Below are 26448 nucleotides of genomic sequence, written 5' to 3' on the forward strand. Positions count from 1 at the left end.
CTATTTTTGAGCCTTTGTCCCACTTTTATTTATGGCTTTGTCCAGATTTCTTGCTCTAAGAAGTTGAGAAGTACGGCACCAACTAGAAAACTTTTTCATTTGCTAGAATATTATACTATTATACTCCTCCCACCCCTCCCATCTTTCCAATAGCCAACCGCAGCACTAACCCAACACTACCTCCTCCATCTTCCCACTACCATCACACCTCCTCAACTAACATGTGCAAGCAAACCTTACCTATGCTCACTGCATGCACTCTCCTTGCATATCTTACATCCTACCAAAGCTCCATCATTTCCCCACTCAACCACTACCACTGTACTACTACTCACACCACCACTCATGTCTCACCCTCACTCAGCTCCCCTACCACCAACTCAAGAACCATCCCTATGCAGCCCCCACATATTCTACCAACTATATTACTCAAACATAAAGCATCCCTACAACTTAGCATAGTAACCCTCCCACCATACCTATTACCCACAGAGCACAATCATAAAGTTTCCCTTATAAACAAACACATTCAAAAACTGAGAAAACTAATAACCTCATGCATATCAAAACTAGCCCTAAGTGGAGACATCCACCCCAACCCTGGCCCTACCATCTCCAACCCCAATCCTCATAATCAGACTAGAAACCACAACTTCTCCCATATTACAGCCAATAGAAAGCCTAGTGACTTCCTTCTACTAAGCCTAAATATTAGTATATCCATCAAAGTCCATGGACTCCATGCCACCATAGACTTGTACTCCCCAGATATAGTCATCCTGACAGAAACCTGGCTAAAACCTCACATTACCAGTGAGCAAATACTCCCTACAGGTTACGGCATACTAAGAGTAGACCGGCTAAACAAGAAAGGAGGCGGTGTAGCTATAATATTTAAACAGCATCTAAACATCCAGATCTTAAAATCATCAGCTCCACAAATAGGCAATGAAGAAATAATATATACCAACCTCAAAATAAACCAAAACAAAACCATCAACATAATTGGATGCTACTTCCCACCTGGCCAAAACATCCTTCTACTAGAAAACCTCCTCTGCTGGTCTACCCACCATCGCCCCCAAGAAACTATAATTTTAGGTGATTTCAATATTGACTGGCAATCCTGTTCTGGCAACCATCCAACCTATCATGTAAACCTTCTTGGCTTCACCTAACTAGTCCAGTCGCCAACCAGGATAAATAAAAACTCCAGCAAGCACACTACCCTGGATTGGATACTAGTCAGTAAGAGCCCCCAGTCATATATAACAGGCTGCTTATCAGATAGCCTCAGTGATCACTCCCCAACATTCCTACTCAAAAAATACCTATACCAAGCTAAACCTGTCATCTACCGTCAAATACGTAAAAAACTAAACTTTAACTACCAGTCTGCCCTAGACTCCTCACAACACAGCCCCAAACAATTCTAGTCCTCCATAAACTCCATCCTCCACCCAGGTAAAGTCAGTACTCTTCCTCCTAACATCCCTCACTCCTCGGAAAATATTGCTACCTCATTCAACACACACTTCACACAAACCATACTCTCACTAGCTAAACAACACAACCCCCTCCCGTCTAACCCACACCTTCAACTAGTAATCTCCCCACTGCCTTCTCTTTTTCTCCTGTACCTACCTCCAAAATAAAAAAAAATACTTAACTAAACTTAAGCCCACAAAATTAGCAGCAGACAACCTCCCAAGTGAATACCTATAAATCGCAGCTGATGCTCTGGCCTACCCAGTATCCATCTTGATTAACCGATCTCTGTCAGAAAGTTACGTTCCCACACTGTGGAAAGTATCACATATAATTCCCCTCCACAAAGGCGGACCCTCCACAGAACTAACCAATTACTGCCCCATAGCTATTCTCTCTCCACTCTCCAAAATACGAGAGAGATGCATACACTCTCAGGTCTCAGACTACCTCCTTACTAACAACCTCCTTTCCAATACTCAGCATGGTTTCCAAACCAAACCATAGCACCACCACTGCCTTACTCTCCTTTACTAACACTATCCTTCAGCATGCAAACAATGGCTATCTCTCCTCTGCTACTTTCCTAGACCTATCTAAAGCATTTGACATGGTCCCACACAAACAACTTATCTCTGTCCTCAATAACCTATCCTTCTCTCAATCAGTCACCAACTGGTTTCAGAGTTACCTGTCTGACCGCCAACAATCCATTGTATGGCAGAATGACATATCTCCCCAACTACTTGTCTCCATAGGGTGGACCCCTACTCTTCTCTGTTTTCACCAATAATCTAGCCTCTGCCACCAAACATGGCAGAGTCATACAATATGCAAATGACTCAACCATCATCTCCTCAGCCCAGTCCCTATCCAAACTGCAAAATGTCACACAGGAAGCCTTTTCCTCTGTTGAAACTTGGTTATCCAATGCCCAATTAATACTCAACCCAAACAAAACTAAACTACTCATCTTCCAACCCACCAAACATACTCAAAACAACTCTCACTTTAACATCACAGCAAAAGACAACACCACTATATACCCAACTGAACCCACCAAATTGCTAGGAGTGGAAATAGACAATAAACTAAAATTTGACATTCACATATCCATGACCATAAAAAAAGTCCACAAAAAAACTAGGAGTGCTATACAGAAATAAGCAACTTCTCACCAAAGCAGCAAATTCCCACCTTATCTCCACCCTACTTTATGCCTCTCCAATATATACCAACCTAAGGCAATGTGATCTAAACAAACTAGAGACCTGCTACAACAAAATCACCAAATTCGCCACAGGGGCATCCTACCCTAGTCACAACTGTCTCTCACTTGCTGAACTGGGCTGGCTTGAACTCCCTCACCTCCTTCAATGGTATCAACTCTCACTCGCCCACAAACTAGTAAACCATCCACTAAATGTCCCATCCCTACAGAATCTACTCCAACCCTATCGCACCACCAGACCACTATGATCCAGCAACAAAAATCACTTGCAGATCACTAAAGCCAATAACTCTGCTGGTGAAGCACTATTCTCTTGCACCATAGCCAAATTATGGAACTCCCTCCCACCCACAATTACCTCCATACCATCATGCACCCACTTCAAAGATTTACTAAAAGTGCACCTAAAAACATGCTGGCTATGCCCTTGCAACTCCCACGCTAATATCACCCATCCCATCCAACCACTACCTTTCTTTCCACTCCACTAACTACCTTGATTATAGCAAGCTCAGATACTTATAAGCCTAGTACTTATTATACAGCAGGAACTTATTATTGTAACATTTGTTAATGTCTGTTATGTACTTCACAGATAAAGATTCTAGTTGTCTACTGATGTACTATGTTCTTCATCTGTAAATATGTTGTAAGTAATTGCTATGTTAAATTGTTAATTGCTATGTAATCCAATGTAACTACTGTCTGTTTATTTTAACTGTGGAGCTTTTCTCCCCGGGCCTCCGCTGAAAATGGACCTACATCCAGTCGGACACTCCTGGTCAACAAATGTAAATAAATAAATAAATAAATAAATAAAATATGATTTTTTGTAAAACTGAGATCTACACTTAGTTGCTTGACATAAGGTAGAATAAATATAGTAGAATAAACTGTGCATAGGCCTGAAAATATAAAGTCAGGTCTGTGTCTTTATTTTATACATACAGTTTCAGTAAAAATAGTTTCAGTAGAAATGAAAGTGTTATTAGATAACCTTCAGGCTAAACATGAGACATGCAGGAATAACAGCTCTCAAGGGAAAACAAAGCTTTCTCAATAGAATGTAAAGACTTTGTAGAGATATAAAACAGACCATTAGTCACCTGAAATAATAAACATTGTTTGGGTGGTACAAGGCCTGGAAATCAAGGATGAAGATGTGGATACACCTACCACTGTAAAACTGCTGAACAAGAAGTAATATAGTATGTATGCTTAAGAAAATAGGTTTCAGTTACATTTTGGTTCAAGACTTGTACAGACGCTGTTTTATATATATATATATATATATATATATATATAGTCACACACACACACACACACACACACACACACACACACACACACACACACACACACACACAGCTATTATACTCTGCTGTTGACTATATTACTACAAAATAAACTACAATTATCAGCAATCTGGTGGAACAGAACTCTGATTTTATTACAATTTTCTAGCAGTAGGCTTTCTTGCCTCATTTAGTATCTGCTGCATGTCCTAACTGAACAGGTGCCTTAAAGGAATCAAGACTCTATCATCCAGACAATCAATGAAGATGATTGATGTCAGGGTGTATCAATCACCCTCATCCTTGTTTGAGTAGATCCAGTCTGTGAGGAAGCTTGTGGGAATTGCCCCTGGCTTTTTCCAAGAGAAGGGAGCACCACAGTTGCTTGGACCACAAGGGAGTCACCACACTGATCTTGGACAATCCCTTCTGAATCTTCAGAAGTGCCCAGGATTTAGTGGGAAGGGTGGAAAGCATACAAGGACATTTTTGTCCAATGAAAAGAAAATGCATCTGCCTTCCAGGCCATCTTGCTTGGAGTCCTGGTACAGAATCTTGCTAGTTGATTGTTCAGAGAGAAAGCAAAGAGGTCTACTTGAGGACCTCCCCACAGATGGATTAATTCTTGGAAGACCAAGAGGGTCTGCCCTGGTTCTGTTGAGACTGCCCCATCATTTTGCAGAAACACAATGTGTGATGCCTGCAGTATGACACTGTGGTGTGAAGCTATAACCCAAGCCAAAAATGCTAGGGGGTATAATCTGGTTCCCCCTTGCTTGTCTAGATACCACATGACTGTGATATTATCTGCACCCACTTGAAGAGATCCTGGGGACCAAAGATGGTTCAGAGAGTTGCGTGCTTTGATCAGGGATAGTGTTTATTTGATATTTATGTGCTTGCATCTGTCCTTGATGTCTCACATCCCCTGCACATTTCTCCCTCCTGAAACTGCTCCCCAAGCAAAGTCTGAGGCATTTGTGATGACTGACAGCTTTGGAGCTGGGAGGGAGAAAGCAAGACCTGCATTTAAGGTTATCTGTTGTATACACCAAATGATTTATTTTCTGACAAACAACAAGGGTGGTGGTGGTGGCACTAATGAGTCCTCAGATATCATGGTGCCTTTCTAACTTGGAGTTGTGCCAGAAATATCAGGAGAATAATAGATGCCCTGCGACTCAAACCCAGAGGTATCTAGACAGAGACCAATTTTTTATTTGCAAGAAGAGCTCTTTGAACTGAGGTGTCTAGCTTACATCCCAACAACATAACACTGTGAAGGAATCCCAACTTGTGTAAGAGAGCTCTCACCCAAGGGAGAGATTCCTGACACTTTGAAAAAGACTCTGCAAAGGTAAGCAAGCCTCTAAATATAGAAAAATATAGATACCTTGTGACCTGCAATGAGCTATAACTGGAGCTAGATGAGGAATACTCTTCTTGCAGTGGATAGTTGACAGGGAAAGGCAGAGAACTGACAATGTGATCCAGACACACAAAACTTTAAGAAATGTCTTAAATCTGGATGAATAATGATGTGGTGATAAGTATCTTTTAAGTCTAGTGTCACCAGGACACATGAAAGAGGAAGAAGACATAATAGGTTGTGAAGTGACATCACTTTGAATTTGGGCACTATCACAAACAGGTTTAAGAAAAAAAGAAAAAGATCCTGAACTAGACTCCAAGAATTTTCTTTCTTAAGCACCAGGAACATCCTTGAATAAAAATCCTTCCCCATCTTGGATGGAGGAACTGGTTCTAGCACTCCTTTGAACAGCATGTGATGAAGAACCAGTGGGCACAAAAGTCTGATCTGAAGGATGACTCCTGGAAAGGAGGAATTTCCTACCACTGCCATTTGTACCTTGATGAATAATTTCAAAATCTATTTGTCTGAAACTATCTGTTACCAAAGAGCAAACTGGAGATTCAGACTTTCTGGAAGAAAAAGGGGCCAGGTTGGGAGGGATCACAAGATCTCTTGAATAGTCATTCAGATGTGTTGAACTACTCTTGCTTGTGTGAGGTTCAAGACTTCTTTTTATTTCTTCTTAAACATCTGTTTACCTGTATTTTGTTAAGACTATTTATTCTAATTTTTGCCAAAACTGGATTCAGAAATAGAAAATCACTTGGAAAATGTGGAAAGGGGGGGGGGGGGCTGAAAAATCCTAGAGAGTCCCTGGATCAACACACTTTTTTATCACTTCTGCAGCAGATAGGCCAAACACTAAATCTCTATCCAAGGCTGAATTTAAAATCTAGTTTTTAACATCAGCTGGGAAGTTCTGAGAAAGCAACCATGCAAACCTCCTCAAAACAGTACCAGTGGCTATAGCCCTAGAAAAAGTGTCAACAGGTTCAGTTCCTCAAAGCTGCTCCTGGTTTGGCTTCTTCATCTGAGAGTTACAGAGAATCTGCTGCATCTAAAGCCATCTGCTGATAAAAGAATGAAAGCAAGTATCATTTTGCATTTCTGATTATTTTTACTGTATTTGATAAGGATACTGTTAGTTGTTAAATTTTTTGCACTTTAGTAGCGTTTCAAAGCTGAACTGTTTCCACTGCTGCTGTAGTACTTAATTACATTCTGTCTCCTAGTTGTACAGGACAGTAATCTCTAGAGTGTGTGGTTTCCCTGCACTTGAGTTCTAAAACCAGCATTTTTACATGAGGGTTTTCTGACTGGACTCATGTGGCAGTAGTATGCTGCAGCAAACCATTCTGAGTTGGTGGCGACTGGCTGAAAGCTTATTGTTTGTTTTCCTGATTGGTCTGTAGGCCTTGTTATTGTAAAACTTGTTTTTCCTGATTCTATATGTGTTTGCATGCAGCTGTGGCTAGCAGTTACCTGTATTAATGCAAATGCTATCACGTTAAATTACCTTAGAGTAACTATCTCTGCAACAGTCTCCCTGCTACTCTAGGAGCATCTGAGTACAGCACCCATTCTTCATCCATGTGCTTTCATCCCAGTCCAGTCAAATCTACCCAGTCTTCTCTCTGGTAAAGCCTATAGTAAAAAAACTGAACCATGTATGGGAACTTTCCTGCTATCTCTGTAGTTAGCCTGGTGGACATGGACATCCGGAGGTAATGTAGCAATTGTCTCATGTATATTGGCAACCACTTACTTCTGAAAAAAAAAAACACTGTATGTGAGAGATGTAGTTACAGTATTAAAACTGAGACATGACTCTCACATACTGACAAATCAAATGACAAATAGGTTGTCAGCACATGCACATTTCCCCTCACTAAATAAGGTTTTGACACATAAACCCACATACCCGGGGGTACTAACAAGTTACTTACCAAAACCTCAGAGGCCTCCCGTACGCTGTCCTCAGAAACTATATGCAAGCAAATCCATGTCAACACCAACACCTACACATAAAAATACACATCACAGTTTCTCCACAAGTAAACCCTAAGGTGAAACACCACACATTCAGACTACATTGTGAGAAACATGGATGCCCCTCTCACCCGATTGAATAAAGACAGGGTTGCAGTCAGTTGCCTGTCAGGGGCCAGGATTCACCAGATAATGTAGGCACTTAGGTCACTCAGCAACAAGTACCAGTATGACTCAGCCATAGTCCATGTGGGTGTGAATGACCTGAGACAAGATGGACATCAATGAATACGTGTCACAGGCTGGTATGAGTCTTGCATTAAGCAGCATGCTACTGTCACCATGAATAATGCCACAATACAAACAGAAAATGATTGAATTCAATAACTGGCTTAGCTACTGGTGTCATTATAAAGGGATCCAGTATATGTCAGCCTGGGACAACATGACTGACAGACCAAGCTTGTTTACCAGAGGTGGTCTGCACCAAATACTGGTGAAATACTGGCCAAGGTGTTAGCCACCACCATAGTGTCTTTTTAGGCAGTGGCAAACCAACAGACTAACCAACATAAAAATGCTTCTAATGCCAAGCTGAATGAGTGTTAACAAGAAACTGCACTCCCTGGAAGTTCTCCTCACTCTGGAGAATGTTGATGACTATGCAGTCACAGAGACGTGGTTCAAGGCTGCAGAAACAATCCCTATCACACATTCAGATCACCCTCTGAAAAGAAAAAAAAAACAAAAGGAGGTGTTTCCTTTCACATAAAAAACAATCAAACCCCTAGACTGGTCGAAAAGGATGACTCAGTTGAGCTACTCCATGTCTAGCTGACCACAGGAAAAATCCTCCGCCATATCATTGCTAGCTACAGGTCTCGAACCATGAACCATCAAAACCACTCTGCATACATGAAGTTACTAGAATCACTTACCATTCAGCCCAACATATCACTCATGGGCGACTTTAACTACCCGTCCATAAACTGAGAAATATATACGACTTCTAACATACATGCTAAGAGATTCCTAGACTTTGTCAATGCAAATGCTCTAGACAGCTGGTTTGCACTCCCACTAGGGGCTCAAATATCCTTGGCATAGTAGTCACAAACATGGAGGAGCATTGCACCCCCAGTGTAATGTTCTCATTGGTAAGATCGATCATAAATCAGTCTCCTTTGAAATAAATGTAATGGTAGAACCCCAATCATACCCTAAAATCCTAAAGAATTTTTCCAAAACAAGTTACCTTCTATTAAGTGACAGTACAGATAATTTTAAAGGTCCCCCTAACCCCAAAAACATATATATCTATGCAGAAGTATACATAAATGCACTGTACAACCACTTAAACAACTGCATAGAAAAGACAGTACCTGATTGAACTAAACCCAGGTTGAGCCAGAAAAGCAAGCCACCCTGGTGGACCCCTGACATAAATATACAATACAACAGAAGGAAGGATTTTTTTTCTAAAAGTAAGTGGAAGGGTTCACAACAGGGAAAGAAATCCCTCAATAGTCTCAACAGGCAAAACAGGGAACTAGTCAAGTCTTCAGAAGTTAAATATGACATTAAAGTAGCCTGCCAAGAAAAGGATAACCACAAATCAGTTTTTAGTTATGTCCACAATGTTAAGGGAAACACTCAACAATGTGCTGAGTTGGCTGCAAGTGGCACTACCTATTCTCAGCCTGAAGAAACAGCAAAACTGCTGATTGTTACATTCAGCTCAAATTTCACCCCCTCATCACCTCTGGTCACTCACCATGAAATACTCCATATCATGTCTTTGCCTGTTATCACAAAAGCATCACTGTGGTCTCTAAAGCTAGAAGCACTACATCAATGGGCCTTCATGGAATCCCAGGGTGTCTATTAAATGGTCTGAAACATGACCTAGCAGACCCACTCAGATCTCTATTTAACCACAGTCTCCAGACAGGCTTTCTCCCAGTGGAGTAGAACAACAGTCATCCCTCTGCACAAGGGTGTGGGGGGGCATCAACTGACTCAGGAAACTACTGACCCATAAGTCTGACTAGTCTCATATGCAAGACTATGGATAGGATAATCATGTATTTGATTAACAATGACAGGAAATCTCCAGACTCTAGACCCAACAAGTTCGGCTTCATTGAGGGCAGGTCATGCCTGCTTAATCTGGTGGCCTTCTTTGACAAGGTCAGCAAGGCCATAGATGAGGGTAAATCAGTACATACTGCGTAGTTTGACCTGCCCAAGGCATTTGACACTTGGGTATTATAGGCAAACTGACGAGACTGGACATTGACCTCTAATCACCAGATGGATAACCAAATGGCTCACAGATGGGACACACATTGTTATAGTGGAGGAATCCACATCCAGCAAGAAGCCAGTCACCAGTCGAGTACCATAGGGCTCAGAGCTGGGCCCCATCCTGTCTACGATATACTTCTCAGATGTCAAGGTAAATGTATATGTTTTTTGGCTGATCAAGTTTGCTGATGACTGCAAGTTGGGGGCAATCAGTGACTACCCAAATGTTGTTGATATCCTACAGAAAGGTCTGACACAGACTAATGATTGGTGTCAGAGCCATGGCCTCAAAGTAAATGCAAAGAAGTGCATAATAATAGCCTTTGGGAAATCAAATATTCCTGCAAACCACAACATTGACAGTACATTGATAGCATGCCCCCCAGAGAGGTGAACGATTTGGCTATTGAGATAGTAATCTGAACTTTGACCACCATATGTCCATGGTGGTGAGGAAATCCTTCTATGTGGCTCAGCTTATAAATAAGGTCATAGCACCCAGATCTAAGGATGTCATAGTATCACTGTACTTGGTTCTCATCAGACCAATAATAAAGTACAATACACCTTTTGACATGTATTTCTCCAGACAACGGCAACAGATGGAGCATCCTCAGTGATTTCTCACCAAAAAAGTACAAGTTATAACCAACATGTCATATGTGGAATGATTAAAAGCCCTATTACAGTATTCAGTTTCCTCCCAATTACTGAGGGGTGCTCTGTACCTAACTTAGATGGCAGTCATTGACCCAGCCCTAATGTAAATGTTGCATATTCACAAAACTAACTGCACAAAGGTTACCCACCCCCAAGGTCTAAACCTGTTCTCTGATGTGAATAGATTAAGCTGGAGAGACAGTAATGTGCCTCAGAGATTGCTTCCTCTCCTATTCTAGTGAAGCACTGCCCTTCCCTAACCATCTTCAAGCGCAATCTGGACCAATGTATGGGAAATCACAAATTCACTCCTGGGGTGGTGCCCATGTCCTTTATGGGTAGAGACAGTCTAAAAAATAGTCAAAACCCCACTTGCTGACCCTTGTTATGTTGTGCCTAGGGATAGGTAAAATCTGGCTAAAACTGGCTAAGCTTGTAAGGGCTCTTGAGGTTAGCCTAGTAATCTCCTACGAATTTATGAACAAGAGTCATACACACTGTAACCAGTGAGTAGTGACCTGTGCAACAGAAACAAAATCATTTAAAACAGATTTTGCCTCACAAGAACAAACTGTAGATAAAACATTCTTCATACATTCACATATAGTTAGAACAAGGTTTACATACCAGCCTGACAATTCAAAATTCTGAAAATCAAAGTTGGAGAAGTATGCACTTTTTCCCATCCTTATCAGAAAGAGCAGAACTGGAACTGACTAGGTGCTTAGCAGCAATGGGATCATCTTGAGCTATAGCTACTGGGTCTGCTTTGGGAATAAAGTATAAAAGTTTAAAAGACTGAGGAACTTTATATATTCTGTCTGCCTTTTAGGACAGCTGGCTGGCTAACAGCAAAATTGCAGCCATTAATACACAAATCCTCTAAAACAGACAAAACAGGAGGAATTGGTGTAGGATCTGGAAAATCCTTGAGTAACAACTCATACTATTTTCTGAGGAACTGAAAAACCTCAGTGTTCTCCACAGGAAAACACTGGCACATTCCTGCAATAGTATCAGAGAAATAGAACTCCTACAGGGAGAATCAGAAACTAAGGTCTCCTCTGAGTCTGAATAAAATATCTGAGGAAAAAACCTGTAGCTGTCCATGCATCTTCTTGTTCAGATTCAGAATCTTGAATATCATCAGGAAAAGAGGCATCCCTCTTTCTTTTAGCAGAAACTACTTTACAAGAAGGGTCAATAGACTGAATTAAACCTTAAGCCAGGCCCAGTAAACTACTCCTAATTAAATAAATTTCAGGAGCAGTACGTGCATGCTTGGTTTTCTGTTTCTTTTTGACAGTAACAATTAGAAAACAGTGTTACTAATGGCAGCAGCTTCCCAGAGGATGGGCGTGGCATTCGGACACAGCAGGGACACCTTCCCTGTTCCATTTTCCAGGGCCTACAAGAGTGTCTCACTATTTCCCACTGAGGGGATCCAAAAGTTGTACAAGATATGGCTAACACCTGTCCACAGTGGCTGTAGGTACTATATCAGAGGGATCTGGGGTAAAAAATGAGTGGTCTGAGGTACAACAAATAGCCAAAGCAGAGTCAACCACCTGTGGCTGAGGCAAACTGCTAGCCTGCTGTGGTGGCAAAAGCTGTATGCTTATTTTTTCCTTTTTTTGGCTGGATGAAGAACTGACCGACCATTGGAGCATTAGTCTGCTAAATTGTCAAGCCAAAAACGGTACATCTTTCCTGGGGAAGACAATTAGCAAATGCCAGTAAACATTGCCAGTCTAAAAAAGTCACTTTTTTGGCAGAAAAAAACAGTAAAAAGAACTTGAAATCACTATGCCAGCACCACCAAAGTAAGAGAAACACAATTTCTACACAGAAAAAGTGTTTTCAGTCACTTTACACCGCTTTCAAACTGACAGGAAAACAAGCATTCCATTTACAAGTATGATACAGTCTCATAACAGACCATTAAAACACAACACTCCTAGCTTTAAAATAACTTTACTGAAGAAGAAAGTGATAAAACAACCGCACAAATAAGAAAATTCAAATTTTTTTTCCACAAAGGGAACTTATTTGCCCAGCAAAGGAACATCAGAACCAACCATTGATCCTCTTTGGTGGAAATAAAGCTCTGGAGAGCTTTGTGCTTAAAATTGTCTTTTAATCAGCTCAGCTGAAGCTGCCTGACAGTTTGGGTGCATGGAAGGTGCCATGAAATTTTGGAAACTGTCTGGCTGTTATATCTTTGCCAGGATATATCCCATATAGCTAAGGCTACTGCAGCAGTAATCAATATGAAAAATATAGGGTACATGCAGGGAACTACACGTTTAGGTAAACAGCACAAAGAAACAGCCTACAGGCTAAAGTTTATTTATTATTTATTTATTTAACATTTGTTTACAGGGGAAAGTCCAACTGGACACATGTCCTTTTTCAGTGGAGGCCTGGGGAGAAAAGCTCCATGAGTAATAGTAAATTTTCATGCACACATTACAATAATCAATAAAGTATAAAGTAAACAAAATGTAGTATACATAAGAACATAGAAATTTGTTACATCTTGACAACAAGACCTAGGCTTTGAACATAGCTAGTACTATTTGTAGGTATAACTTATGTCAAGATATAAGGTTAAGACAGGTCAGTAGGAACAAAGGATTAAACACCGGGGGAGAAGTTGGATATGTTTTGGGTATACTGTGAAGTATCAGAGCACTCATAAGGGTTTAGTACAGGAACATAGCTAACTATTTTTTAGATAAGCTTTAAGTGATGACTTAAAGTGGTTAGTGAATGAAACTGAGAGAATGGATTTAGGAAGGGAGTTCCATATACGACATATATAGTTGGAAAATAAAGATTCTCCTGCAGTGTTGTTGACCTTGGAGACAGTGAGTAAGTTCTTATTGTTAGAGCAAAGTCGTTTGCTAGAACTGTAAGGAAGGATGAGATTTTGTAGTGCAGGGGTTCTAGTTGGTTGTGTTACAAGTTAGTGGGTTAGAGAGAGCTGGTTGTAAAGAATAATGTTGGGAAGTTCAAGCCAGTCTAGTATCCTTAAAGCTGTACAATGATGTGTTCTATATGGGCAGTTAGATGCAAACTTAGCAATTTTATTATAATGTGCTTCTAGCTTAGGTAGGTCAGTTTTCCTTAGATTAGTTAAAATTGAGAGACATATAGTAAAGTGGAGAGCAGATGGGTTTGTCAGGAACCTTTTGTGCCTGTACAGACTTCCAAGTTTCTTATGGACTTTTTTATAGTTAGGGAGACATGAAAGTCAAAATTTAGGGTATTGTCTATTTCCACTCCAAGAAGCTTTGTATGAGTTGCTGGGAAGATCACAGTATTGTCTTTGGTTATTATGTTAAATGTTGGGCATGATACAGATGTCTTGTTTGGTTGGAAGAGTAATGATTTGATTTTGTTTGGGTTCAGGATTAGACGGGCTTTGGCTAACCTTGTTTCAACAGAGGTGGAAGATTCCTGTGTTTGAGAATGAAGAGCTGATAGAGAAGTGGCAGCACAGATAAGTGTTGAATCATCTGCATACTGTATTATAGAACCATGTGGAGTAGCTGTGTGTGTAGGTTATTAGTAACGAGGGAGAAAAGGAGAGGGCCCAAGATAGATCCTTGGGGGACACCAATGGATAAAGGAAGGCGTGGAGATAGGTCACCATGCCATAGAACAAATTCTTGATGGCCAGATAAGTAGTTATGAAACCATACTGTGGCAGATGGTGAGAAGGATAAATCAGTTAGTAAAGTTCATAAATGAGATACCAAAGAATATCTATCAGAAATACATTTCAAAATATCCTTGTCAAAAGTAGTAAAGCAGGAAATAAGATACTTTTTATTAAGGATTAATGGAGTCTTCTCAGACAAAGAGGATTTTTATTAAGGATTTAAGGAGTGTTCTCAGACATTCCTGGAATAAGTAAACTGACAAATGGGAACATGAATACAGTAGCTGGACTAAAAGTTAGACTGACACATAATAGAATACCAGTCAAAGAAACAACTGGCAAAAGAGGCTGTCCAAAACTACTGAAACCGGAAGTTACAGAAGAGCCTCGCATAGAGAATGGAGAAGACCAACAGTGATCATTCCTAAACCTGATGGAAGTATCATATTCTTTAATGACATTAAGAAACTGAATGGCATTTCAGTGTGTGCTAGATATACTATAGCCAGAATAGAAGAGCTGATATTGAAACTAGGAAAGGACAGATTCATAACAACACTAGAAGTGACAATGTAGTAGTGGCAGATACCACGTTCCTACTCCACAAAAGAAAAAAAAGCCATTGTCACCCCTGAAGTTCTATATGAGTACATAGTGCTATAATTTGTCCTGCATGGTGCTTTAGCCACTTTTCAAAGACTGGTTGGCAAAATACTGAAGCCCCATTCATGATATGCTGCACTGCACCTAGTTTGCATGGTCATCCATTCAGATGACTGGGAGTCTTGTTAATCAAAAACTATGACTTGTGTTAAAATCCATAAGACAGATAGACTTAAGCTGGGAACTGTAAGTTGGGATGGTACAAGCCATATTATCTCAAATACATTACAGGAAAAGGGTGGTAAAACTGCAAGTAGAAAACACAGAAGCCACAATACTGCCTTATACCATCCACTAAAAGGCAGGTGAAGGTGCTTATTAGGGATTGCTAGGCTTTATGAACCCATTTTTTTACCTAGTGCCTTCCCAATGACAAATTTTACAAAAGGAAAAGCTTCGGTTAAGGTGCAATGGTCTCCTGATGCAGATACAGCATTTAAGCAATCAAAAAGAATATTATGCACTGAGCTAATATTATTTCATCACTGATATAACTAAAGAATTTACCTTATATATATATAAATTGTAGATAAATATAGCTGCAGCATCATCAAAAGATATTTAATGTGAAGAGCATCTTGTGTGTTACATCAGTTGAAAATTAAACAATACCTTATAAAAGTACTGAGACACACACACACACACACACACACACACACACACACACACACATATATATATATATATATATATATATATAGAGAGAGAGAGAGAGAGAGAAGTTTTGCTATAAAACAAGTTTTTTATTCATTATTCTCTTTTTGGTAGAAACTTCAGCCTGATAACTGAACATCCACCTCTTTGTAGTGGCTGAATAAACAAGATGACAGTACAAAACCATGCATGTATGCACTCTCTCTCTCTGTCTCTCCAGTCTTCCCAATACTCTGTTATTCACAGAGTTTGTAGGGCTAAAAAGTTGAGCACGCCATCTCATTGAACATAATTTTGGGGAATGTAAAAACAGTGAGTGCTGTTTGTCAAAATTGCTTTCACCAACAGTGATGTCTGCTTTTCTCTACTATTGTGAGACCTTGAAGTTGATATATATTAGCCAGGGGCAATGTATGGGGAAGCTGTCCCCTCACATAGGGGCTGCAGGGTGGTTTGCCCCTGCAAAAACAAAATTGTTGAGTTGTTCATTGAAGGTGGCTTCAGCGAACAATTTTCCTTTTATTAGTTATCAAAAATTAAGTTTGAGGGCTCAACATAAATTGGTTAGAAAGAATGGTGACATGTTGTCTAACTTTTGTAACTTCCCTGTCTAACTATGGACTTCTGTGTCAACAGGTATAGATCTACAGTTAATAAGTAATAGTTTCACTATCAACCTGAAAAAATTTAGCTAACAAAATGGCACAGCACATGTGGACTATTATCACAGATTTCTACAAATTCAGAATGTAATTATTGCTGTATCTTGTTCTTCATCTTCCATGTTAAACCTCTAAGTGGTTATTGTTGGATCAGTATTCTACCTCTTTAAACAAATTTCAATAAAATAAAATAAAATCTTTTACTGACACTCATTAAGATAGCTAACATTCTTACCAGTCCTATCTCGGCATTCTCCTCCAACATCTATTGAATTACATCTCTTCACCTCTTCCTCATCTTTATTTTTAATCCATTCCTTTAGTGATTCAGATTCAGCTTTCTTTTTCTTTTCCACATGCCATAACTATTGTAAAAGTCTTTATTTCAAAGTTTATACTTATGACTGAGTATTACTTTTTAGCTCATTTCCGACCACATTACTATGTGTGCTCATAATTTATTGTTTTCATATTTCGAATGTCAGTAGCTGTTTGTATTTATATTCTGTAAAATGGTAACATTTCTGTATGGATCTTTTCTTCCTAGCTTGCAACTGAAAAAGGGCTAGCTACACAATCGGACTAGTCCTGATTAAAAATGGAAACAAAATTAATGCAATAAACAAATAAATGAGCCCATAACTGATGGCTATGTGCTGGGATAAGGGTAATTGTAACATCTGATTTGCAACTGTGTGAAAAAACATGGAATGTACATTAATCTCATTAATACTAATAGCATTGACATTCTTCTATACCTCTATTTAAAGGAGAACTGCACCCACAGACTCAAAAAACATATTTATTTCATCATGGTTTGGTGTTTTCTACATTTTAACAACATTAGGACTATTTTCAGGTTTTTAAATATTTTTTGTTTGTAATTTCTGAGTCTGACCACATGGGGTATGGCATCTTGAAGTAATTTTGATTGTTTAGACTGCCTATAGGTAACCCACAATGCAGAGCTTGTCTGTAAAATATTACATCATACAGGCCTCTTTCTTCCTAAAGCTCCTGTCACTGCATTGATTTTACATGCGTACACTAATGTTTTTCAGTCAGTTTTAAGTAACATTTCATGCCATTCAGTGACTACTTAAAACACAAACCGTGCAAATGCCACAGAACAGATGTTCAAAGTGTTTTTTTACTGCTGCTTCTTTTTAGAATGTAGTCTTTTGTGAAGCCTGAATTGTTCTACTTTGGCTCATCTCCATTCAACTTTCCTAGCTGGAAAAAGTGCTAAGAGTAATTTGAGCTGTTACCTGCTGTGATTGACAGCTCACAGAAGAAGACTTGACTCATGTACTGTTTCCGTGTTTTAGCCTTTACTTTCTCTATGGGTAGTGGAAGGACCAGGCAGCTGTGACATCACAGCATGGGTGGGTTTTTAGGACGGTCATGGTGATATCAGTTACGGGAAGGAATTGGCAACAAAACTACCAGTATTCAGTGGCCTTGATGACATCATTGAATTGGAGGCTGCAGCAAGCTTTTGTAGAGTGGTGTAACAGTTTTTTGAAAGTGAAACCACCACAGTACAGTAAGGTACTGTTCTAGTGGAGAGAAACAGTATATTTAGAATATTTTAAATGCTGTGTTTTGGTTATTCATAGTAGGGACAGTAAATAGGGAGAAAAAAATCCACCGTATTGGAGATATTGCTAGCTTTTGCTAGTAATGATAAACATATATATATATATATATATATATATATATATATATATATATATGTGTGTGTGTGTGTGTGTGTGTGTATTTAGACATACATATATATCTATCTGTAAATTTGCAGTTTTTAAAAGTGAACAATCAAAAAGTGTGAACATTTTTTTTGCCTTGCTGACTGCTGGGATACTGTGAGTTCAGGACTGTGGTGCAATGGGGCCTGGGAATTTACCCTTGCCCTGCTGTTGTGTGATCTCAGACAAGTCAAATAATGATCAAGTGATGTTGGGGTAAAGGATGGGTCTAGTCCCTGCATAAAATAGTGTTTTTTTTTTTTTTTTTTGTTATTGTGTGAGTTGATTGAGATCGATCATTTTAGGTTCATATTTTTGAGCTTTCACTGTTTGAAGACATAGTCACAGATATATACAGTATATAGATATAGCTACAGATATAGATATAGATATTGATGTAGATTATATATAGATATAGTTCTAGTCTGTAGGGTGTTGAGGCTTTGTGACTTATCTTCCACATGTTTGAGTATAGGGAAGCTTGCAAAAAAAAGTTTTTGTGTTTTGCAACCTTGAGAGATGCTGCTATTTTGAGAAGGAAACTCCCAAGGTTTAAATGCTTTGTGCTTTAATAATTAAATACCAGTTAAGTGAGATGCAGATATTCATAGTAAATTCATGGCTAGCAGCAGGTATATATTGTCAGATGGGCATACCATATCCAGTCAAAACAAGAACAATTCACTCTTTTATAATGGTATGAAATCTGGTAATGAGAACACAATCTATACACATGTACTCAAGTTTCACTCTGTAATAATGAATACGATGAGCTTTGCTGGGCATTCAGCTGCCATTACTGGCTAACTCTTTATGACTTAACAGAAAAGGAAGAGATGGCAGATGCTGGAGGCAGTCATTATAATACTTTTGTAAGCTTCTCTATTAATTTTTTTATTTTGGCAGTTTCTGAAAACTCTCTTTACTCTTTAGCTAAGTTATATTTGCAGATATATACTGGTGAATATTTATTTTCTTTGGTATTTCTACAGCAAAAGTTGGAATCTCTCTTTACCAATAACTTAGCAATGTACTGTTTTATAAACACTCCAACCTTTTTAAGTATAACATTAAAAACTACACATTATTATATGACCCAGTTGTTCTGAAACCTTTCGATACTGTACATTTGTCAACATAACTAATGTATCAATTTCTAAGGCACTGCCATGTATCAAGTCTGTAGATATACCAAGCTGTGAAAGGGAGCAGCAACATGAAGGAATTGTGTTTCTGTACTTCTGCATGATGAAAACAATATTCAAATGCCTCTTTCTACTGGCATTTAGGATTATACTGATAAGACAGCAACTTAATGATGCTTTTGAAATAGCAGAGCTAAGCTATACCTCCATCTCAAAGTGTAACCATTTCCTATGCTATTTTCATATCACCCTTATAAATAGCATCGCTAAACAGCATGGATGACCTGATTCAGTAAATTTTCATAGCAAGGGTTTCTCATCAGGTGAATTTCATAACTGGATACATCAGCATTTCAGTATACCATGGATATAAGCTACAACACAAAAGATATTTCCAGTTCTAGTTGTCTCTTCATGGAGATGTCATAAAGACAATCTGTTGTACTTTTGTACTTTTCCTAGCGAGCTGTGAGACAAGTACCAAAAGCCATGTTCTGTCAATCTCTGATTATGATGTCTGAGATATGGTATCTGGCAATCACCATTTAGAATGCAAGTTGATCGCTTGGGTACTTACAAACAAAAGTTCATAGTTACTATGCATGCAGTCCAGGAGACCATTAAGGAGCATAGCCCAAATTCCCAATTGCTCCAAAGCACTGGCTGGTTAGGTGACTTGCTTAAGGTCACACAGCAGGCAAATGAAAGTAGAAAGATTCAAACCCTGTACCCTTGGTAAAGGTAGCAGATCATTAAAAAGTCAGAGCTTTAGTCTTGTGCGCTAACTGCCTTTTTCCTGAAAAAATGAATGGCTCCCTGTAGTAGCATAAGCCACCTTCCTTTTGTTCTCCTTCTCTTCAGTCAGTCAACATAAATGATCACCATTGTCTTCCGACCTAATATTCAAACATTTAACTCTCCCTTAGAGAGCTGAGAAATTAATCTCACTTAAAAGACATTTCAAATCTGAAGCTGTAGAAGAAAACTTCCTTAATATAACACCTGCCTCCTTAGATTACACTACCACTGAAAACGAAAAAGGTTTCACCTCTTCTAACCTCTCACAAAAAGATTTAGTGACATTTTTTGCTGAAAATAATTACAAATGTTTCAGACATTCTGCCTGATAGCTTTTTAAATGAAAAGCTTAACTACAATACTTCTCTGACTACAAATAATAATCTACTGTCCTCAGTTGCCAGACTAGATTATATGTGTATTATATGACTACTATGCATTATATTCGTACTATGTATCCCTACATCTATTTGACATATTTATGACTGTTGATTTTTTTGGCTCTGGATGTGGCAGAAAAAGGCCTTTGGACTAACTCACTTACCCAGTTAACAAATAATTATACATAAGATTGCAGAATAAAAATACAGTAAACTAAACTGTATACATGACTCCATCACCCCAGTTTATATAAAATACACTTTTTATACTGTTCATATATTTGACAGCTACTACAAAATGTATGCATGAGGAGGTAAAAGTAATATTATTTTGATCTACAATATTACATTTCTTAAATTTTGGCTTGAAAAGAGTAACGCAATCCCTATATAGATAAAGAGATAGATGTATATATAGATAGCTAGAGGGACAGATGCATCTCTCTTTTCTATCTATATCTATATCTATATCTATCTATATATATATATATATATATATATATATATATATATATATATATATATATATATATATATATATATATATATATATATATGCACATGCATACATCTATAAATAGATATATGTAAATACACACATTTTTATTTTTTTATTTTTTTATTTTACATTTGTTAACCGGGGTAGTCCAGCTGGATCAGTGTCCATTTTCAGTGGAGGCCCGGGGAGAAAACCTCCAATGATGAAAGCAAGATAATAAAAATAAACATATGTAATTAGCTCAAAAGCAATGAGCAAAAATATGAAGATTTTAGTACAGGTAATACAAATCTAAAACTAAAACAAATAAAACCAACTAAAGTAATAAGTAAGGGATTAACTACTTTCAATACATAATATGTAAGACATAAATATAAAAGACGATTAAATTTTTTTTTTTTTTTTACATATATGAGAACAGTAGTATCTAGAAAGACATTAAGTCATTTGTAGTCAGAGAGAAAAGTATTGTGGTGAAGAATGAATTATGATAGAAGAAAGATGAAAGCAGGTTAGTCAGGGTTGGTACAAGAGCAGAGCCAGAATTTGTTGAGATGTAATAGAAGTTGTTTCTTAAAGAGTGGAAGAGTGGCTAGAGAGGAGATGTGTGAGGGAAGGTTATTCCATATTTTGCCAACTGAGTTGGAGAAAAGGCAGTTACCTGCAGAATTTGTAATTTTAGGAGTGTTAACTTGTAGTTTCTCAGAAGAACGTAGTTGTTTCAGGTTATTATAGGGAGTCAAGAGGTTGCTAAGAGCTGGTGTTTTTGATGGTTGATATAGAATTTTGTGTGCTATTAGGAGTTGTTGATAGATAAGCTTGATAGGAAGTTCCAGCCAGTGTAATTGTGTGGTGAGTTCTAGACTGAGATGCTGTGGCAAATCGAGCAATATTATGGTAAGATGTAGTGAGTTTCCTGAGGTTACTTTTAGAGAGATTGGTGTAAATAGAGGAAGCATATAGAAGGGTAGAGATAAGATGTGATTGGGCTAAGGTGGTCCGAGCTTCAGGTGTAAGGAAGGGTTTGATTCTGTACAGTGATCCAATCTTTTTATTAACTGCTTTTATTGTGTTATTGATGTGATAATCATAGTTAAGATTATTATCTATAGTAACACCAAGCAGTTTTGTTGTAGAGTCGGGAGAAATGTGGGAATTATCACTTGCAATAATAGTGAAGTTTAATTGAGTAGATTTGTGGGTAGGTGAAAATAGTAATAGTTTTGTTTTCTTGGGGTTAAGTAGTAGACATCTTTTTGAGAACCACTGTTCTACGGTTGAAAAGGCTGTTTGTGTAAGAGACTGGAGTTCTATTTGAGAGGAAGCTGTATAAATTATTGTGGAATCATCTGCATATTGTATACAGGTAGTGTTTTGGATAGATGATTGGAGATCGTTAATAAAGATAGAAAATAGAAGTGGGCCTAGTATAGATCCTTGAGGTACGCCTAAAGAGATAGGAAGTAGAGCAGATAGTGAATTTTTCCAGAGTACTGCTTGCTGACGGTTTTCAAGATAAGATGTAAACCAGGTTAAGGAAGAGTAATCCAAGGCAAGAGATTTAAGTATGTGCAAAAGAAGTGTATGATTTACCATATCAAAGGCTTTTGATAGGTCTAGGAAAAGAGAAGAAGTTAGTTTGTTGTTGTTACGGTTACAGTTGATAGTGTTGGTAAAAGAGAGTAATGCAGTGGTAGTACTATGTGAAGGTCTGAATCCATGTTGAGTCTTAGCTAGTAGGTTGTTAAGGAGGAGATGGTTAAGTAATTGTTTGTGTATACATTTTTCCATGATTTTAGCTAGAGGAGATAATAGTGCTATTGGGCAAAAGTTAGAGAGGTCAATAGATTTACCTCCTTTGTGTAAGGGTATGATGTATGATATCTTCCAGATTGCAGGGAAAGTACTTTCTTTTATGGATCTGTTTATTAGGATAGAGACAGGGTAAGCAATAGCTTTTGCTGCTACTTGCAGGAATTCAGCAGGAAGCTTATCTGCTGAAGGGGTAGTGGGTTTAAGCTTTTGTATAAGAGATTGTATGTAGGAGGTAGATATAGGTTGTAGCTGAAGGGGAGGAAGAGAGTTATTGAAGCTACTTAAGAGTAGTTGAGAAGTGTCAGGAGATAGGTGGTTAGCTAGACTTTGTATGGAATTAGTGAAGAAAGTATTAAAGTTATTGGCTATTAAAGTGGGATTATCAGGGTCAGAATCCTGAGGGTTGGGTGTAACTATTTTGCCTGGTGTTAGTAGATTGTTAATACTGGACCAGAACTTTTTTGGTTCTTTTCTGGTGGTTTGCTGAAGTTGAAAGTAATAGTTCTTTTTATCTGAAAGGATGGCTTTTTTGGTACTGTTTCTTAGCTCTCTAAAGGTTTGATGATCAGTTGGGTTTTTAGAGGAACGCCATTTATTCCAAGATTAATTTCTGAGGATGATTTTATACTTAGTATCAGTGGTTAACCAGGGTGCTGTTTTAGTATTAGTTCTAATGCTGCGACTTGGGGCATGTTGATTTAGGATTGAAAGGAATGTTGAATTGAAGTGTTCAACTGCCTTGTTAAGTGTGAGATGTTTTAGAGGGGTCCAATTGTATTGTGAAAGTTCTGTTTGAAACTGTTCGGGATTAAATTGTTTTTCGGAGTGTAGTGTTCTGAAAGTGGTAGGTAAGGTTAGGTTAGTTTTCGCTCTAATGACGTAGGTGAGGGAGTGATCACTAAGGTCATCAGGAAGGATGCCAGTTTGGTAGGTTTGCAGGGAGGAGTTAGTAAGGATCCAGTCTAAGGTGGTTTCTTTTTTGTTTGTTTTATTGATTCTGGTGGGACTATTAATAAGTTGTTTGAAACCATAAAGGTTTATATGGGAAGTAGGGTTAATATTGTTACAGGATTTCCAATCTATGTTAAAGTCCCCAAGGAATAGTGTTTCTTGAGGGAGTTTATTAGAGAGTTGATCAAGAATATGTTCCAAGGTGGAGATGTTATTTCCAGGGGGGAGATATGCACAAATGACGTTTATTGCTTTAGTATCGTTTACTTGTATCTTGGAGCAAATTACTTCGGCATTGTTGTTTTGGGTAAGGGTAAGGTCTAGAGGAGTAAGTTTTAGTTTTGTTTTATATAGAATAGCTACTCCCCCTCCCTTTCTGGTGGTGCGATCAAGTCTAACAATGTTATAACCAGGTGGGGTAATTTCTATGTCTTTAATTGATGGCTTTAGCCAAGTTTCTGATAAGCAAAACATATCAAATTTGTGGGTTTCAAGCAGGGCATGAAGTTGACTAATTTTGTTACAGATACTACGTATATTGAGATGGGCAATGGATAGTAGGTTAGAGGGTTTAGAGGATGGGAGAGATAAAGGTTTGGTATGGTTTTTATGTGTGTTGGTTTTATTATCATGTTGATGATACATACACATGTACACATACACACACACACACACACACACACACACACACACACACACACACACACACACACACACAAAATCTCTGACATATGGAGGTCAACTATTCCTTTCTTCGTGTTTTTTTTTTTTTTTGAACTTGTGGATGTACAACTGTGGAGCTAGCACACATATCTCCCATCTCAGTGTGTGGTCTACAGCTTCCAAGTAAATTAATGTTTTACATCTTTAAGTGTATTATCTAGTTGTATACATGGGTTTCTTTGGGTGTTTTGGTTTAGATGTAGTTTCATTTAGTGTAAGTTAAATTTTGTGTAGTATTTTAATTGCAAGTGCATAGCTGTGTACTTTGCATTTTGTTTGAAAGGCAGTGTAGCATACAAATAGATGGCTTCTGCAGTGGTCAGTCATTTGTGACTTACTAAGTGATAGCCAAGTATTGTTATTGCGCGTGTGCACACACACACACACACACACACACACACACACACACACACACACACACACACACACACACACACACACTCACAGACAAACACACACATGCGTATATATTTAAATATACTTAGGGTCGCAAGGCACAAAAATGAATGACTGCCTTATAGCTCAATGACTGGTTTGTGCAATTGACAAAAATGCCAAAAATATTTTATTTTTTGTGTCAGGGTTGTGGATTTTAGTGTTCATATGGGTTTGTTTTATGTGTTTTGTGGATGGGTTTGTATGTTTAGTTTGCTGTATTACTTTTTGGAATCATTGATTCCTATTTTGATGGAGAGTCCTCCCTTCTCTGAAGTGGTATATCTGTGGAGTTAAAATATTTAACTTTCCGAATGTGGATAGCTTGCATGAAGATTTAGCCCCCCCCGCCGCAAAAAACACTTAATTTATTATGTTTTGTTTTATTATCTGTTTTGTGCTTCATTTAAATGACTACCCAGTTTGCCTTTCTTTTCTTTTCTTTTTACTTTTGATGTTTTCTTTAGTGATTTGGTTCTTGCTGTTAGGTATTTTCATTATTTCACAAAATATCATGCATTTACATAAATATATATGTAGAGAGAGAGAGAGAGGCAAAGGAAGGTTTTCATATAAAAGATCTAGAAGAACACTGCTGTATATATAACTTCAGAATTTACTATACTTTTTACATATTTATTGAATCTGATTGATTAAATACTATTATTGGTAAAATAGTGATGATAAACTGGGTAGGGAAGCAACTACTTTTGGATAATTTGTGTTAGATTTGATAAATAAAAACTATGAGTGGAACCTAAAGTGTTAAATACAATGAATCTCTGAAGGCTATAGGACTATGCCTTGTCTGTCATTTCTGAAAGAGATAGCCTTTCACTATTTGTAGTTTTCTTACATAAAAATCTGTTGTGCCTTATTGCAAGTGGTGGCTTCCCATTATTTGCAGGTTTGGCACAGAAAAGGAAGCTGATGCTAATTTAATAGACAAGATTTACTTAATCTTGCCAATCAATGCTACTATCTTAAAAATGTAATTTGTGTTTTAGGTTGCACACCAGACAGCACAACTACACCAAAAACAACAACTTCAACAATCACAACGACAACACCTGTAGGAGAAACAGGTAACTCACCTTCATTCGTGACATTCAGTACTGCTGTGGTTTTTGATGTTAAATTTCAATTTCTCAATTTTTTTCATAACTGAAAGTTTTCAGGAGAAAAGAAATATATAAATGTTGATACTTCCTAGGGTTAATAGCTATGCCCACTCATTTCATTTATCATGGCATTGTTTGATGTCCATGTTAGTTTCTGACCAAAACAGCTGCCCTTCCTAGTGTAAAGTGACATCATGTATTGTTATACATAAACAGCAGATGTTACCATCTTTTGGGATTGTCCTTTGAATTAGTATGACTCTACTTATTTGTAAAGAGGACTCGTCAGCATTGTTGGTAACCAAGAGTATTTCAGCAGCAAGATTAAAGCAGTTTAAGACCATACATGTACGTCAAATGTCTGGTGATACTGAATGTTCAAAGGCTGCTGACCCTAAAATATGCACCAATAATCGTAATATATAATGTAGTGCTTCATAAACACAGAACTACATCTTTATAAGCCATCAGTTTTGAGTAGTATAAGTTATGTAGGTTGAGAAATATTATTTTTTGGTTTGGAGGAATGATGCAGCTATGAGTTTACTTTATTCTATTCATTTAACTGTGTTTCTCTTTGTAATTTGAGCAGAAAAGTTGTTCATTAGAGGGCTGCCATATTGTTTTAAGATTTGTTCATTAGAGGGCTGCCATATTGTTTTAAGATTTGTTCATTAGAGGGTTGTCATATTGCTTAATTCCATCTGATGTTCTCAGTTATTTTAAGTATATAAAAGGAATAAAGATGTTTTCTGTTGATAAACTTTAAGGTATTAGAGAACCTTCCAATCCCTCTTTATCGTTGAATGCACAACAAATTCCATTCCAGTCAGCTGATTCCGATG

At 38.0% G+C, this 26448-nt stretch overlaps 1 protein-coding gene across 1 annotated transcript in view; it reads left to right on the top strand.

Annotated features, from left to right (window-relative positions):
- LOC122801223 (IgGFc-binding protein-like) overlaps positions 1-26448 on the top strand; it is a 691109-nt gene that overhangs the window by 193787 nt on the left and 470874 nt on the right. Inside the window, exon 20 of the mRNA XM_044070776.1 lies at positions 25490-25567. Within this exon, the coding sequence (XP_043926711.1) occupies positions 25490-25567 (78 nt within the window). The remainder of the gene's footprint in view (positions 1-25489; positions 25568-26448) is intronic.

The sequence above is a fragment of the Protopterus annectens genome, chromosome 4.part1, assembly GCF_019279795.1.
Source record: "Protopterus annectens isolate FY-2018-M chromosome 4.part1, PAN1.0, whole genome shotgun sequence".
NCBI lineage: Eukaryota > Metazoa > Chordata > Ceratodontiformes > Protopteridae > Protopterus > Protopterus annectens.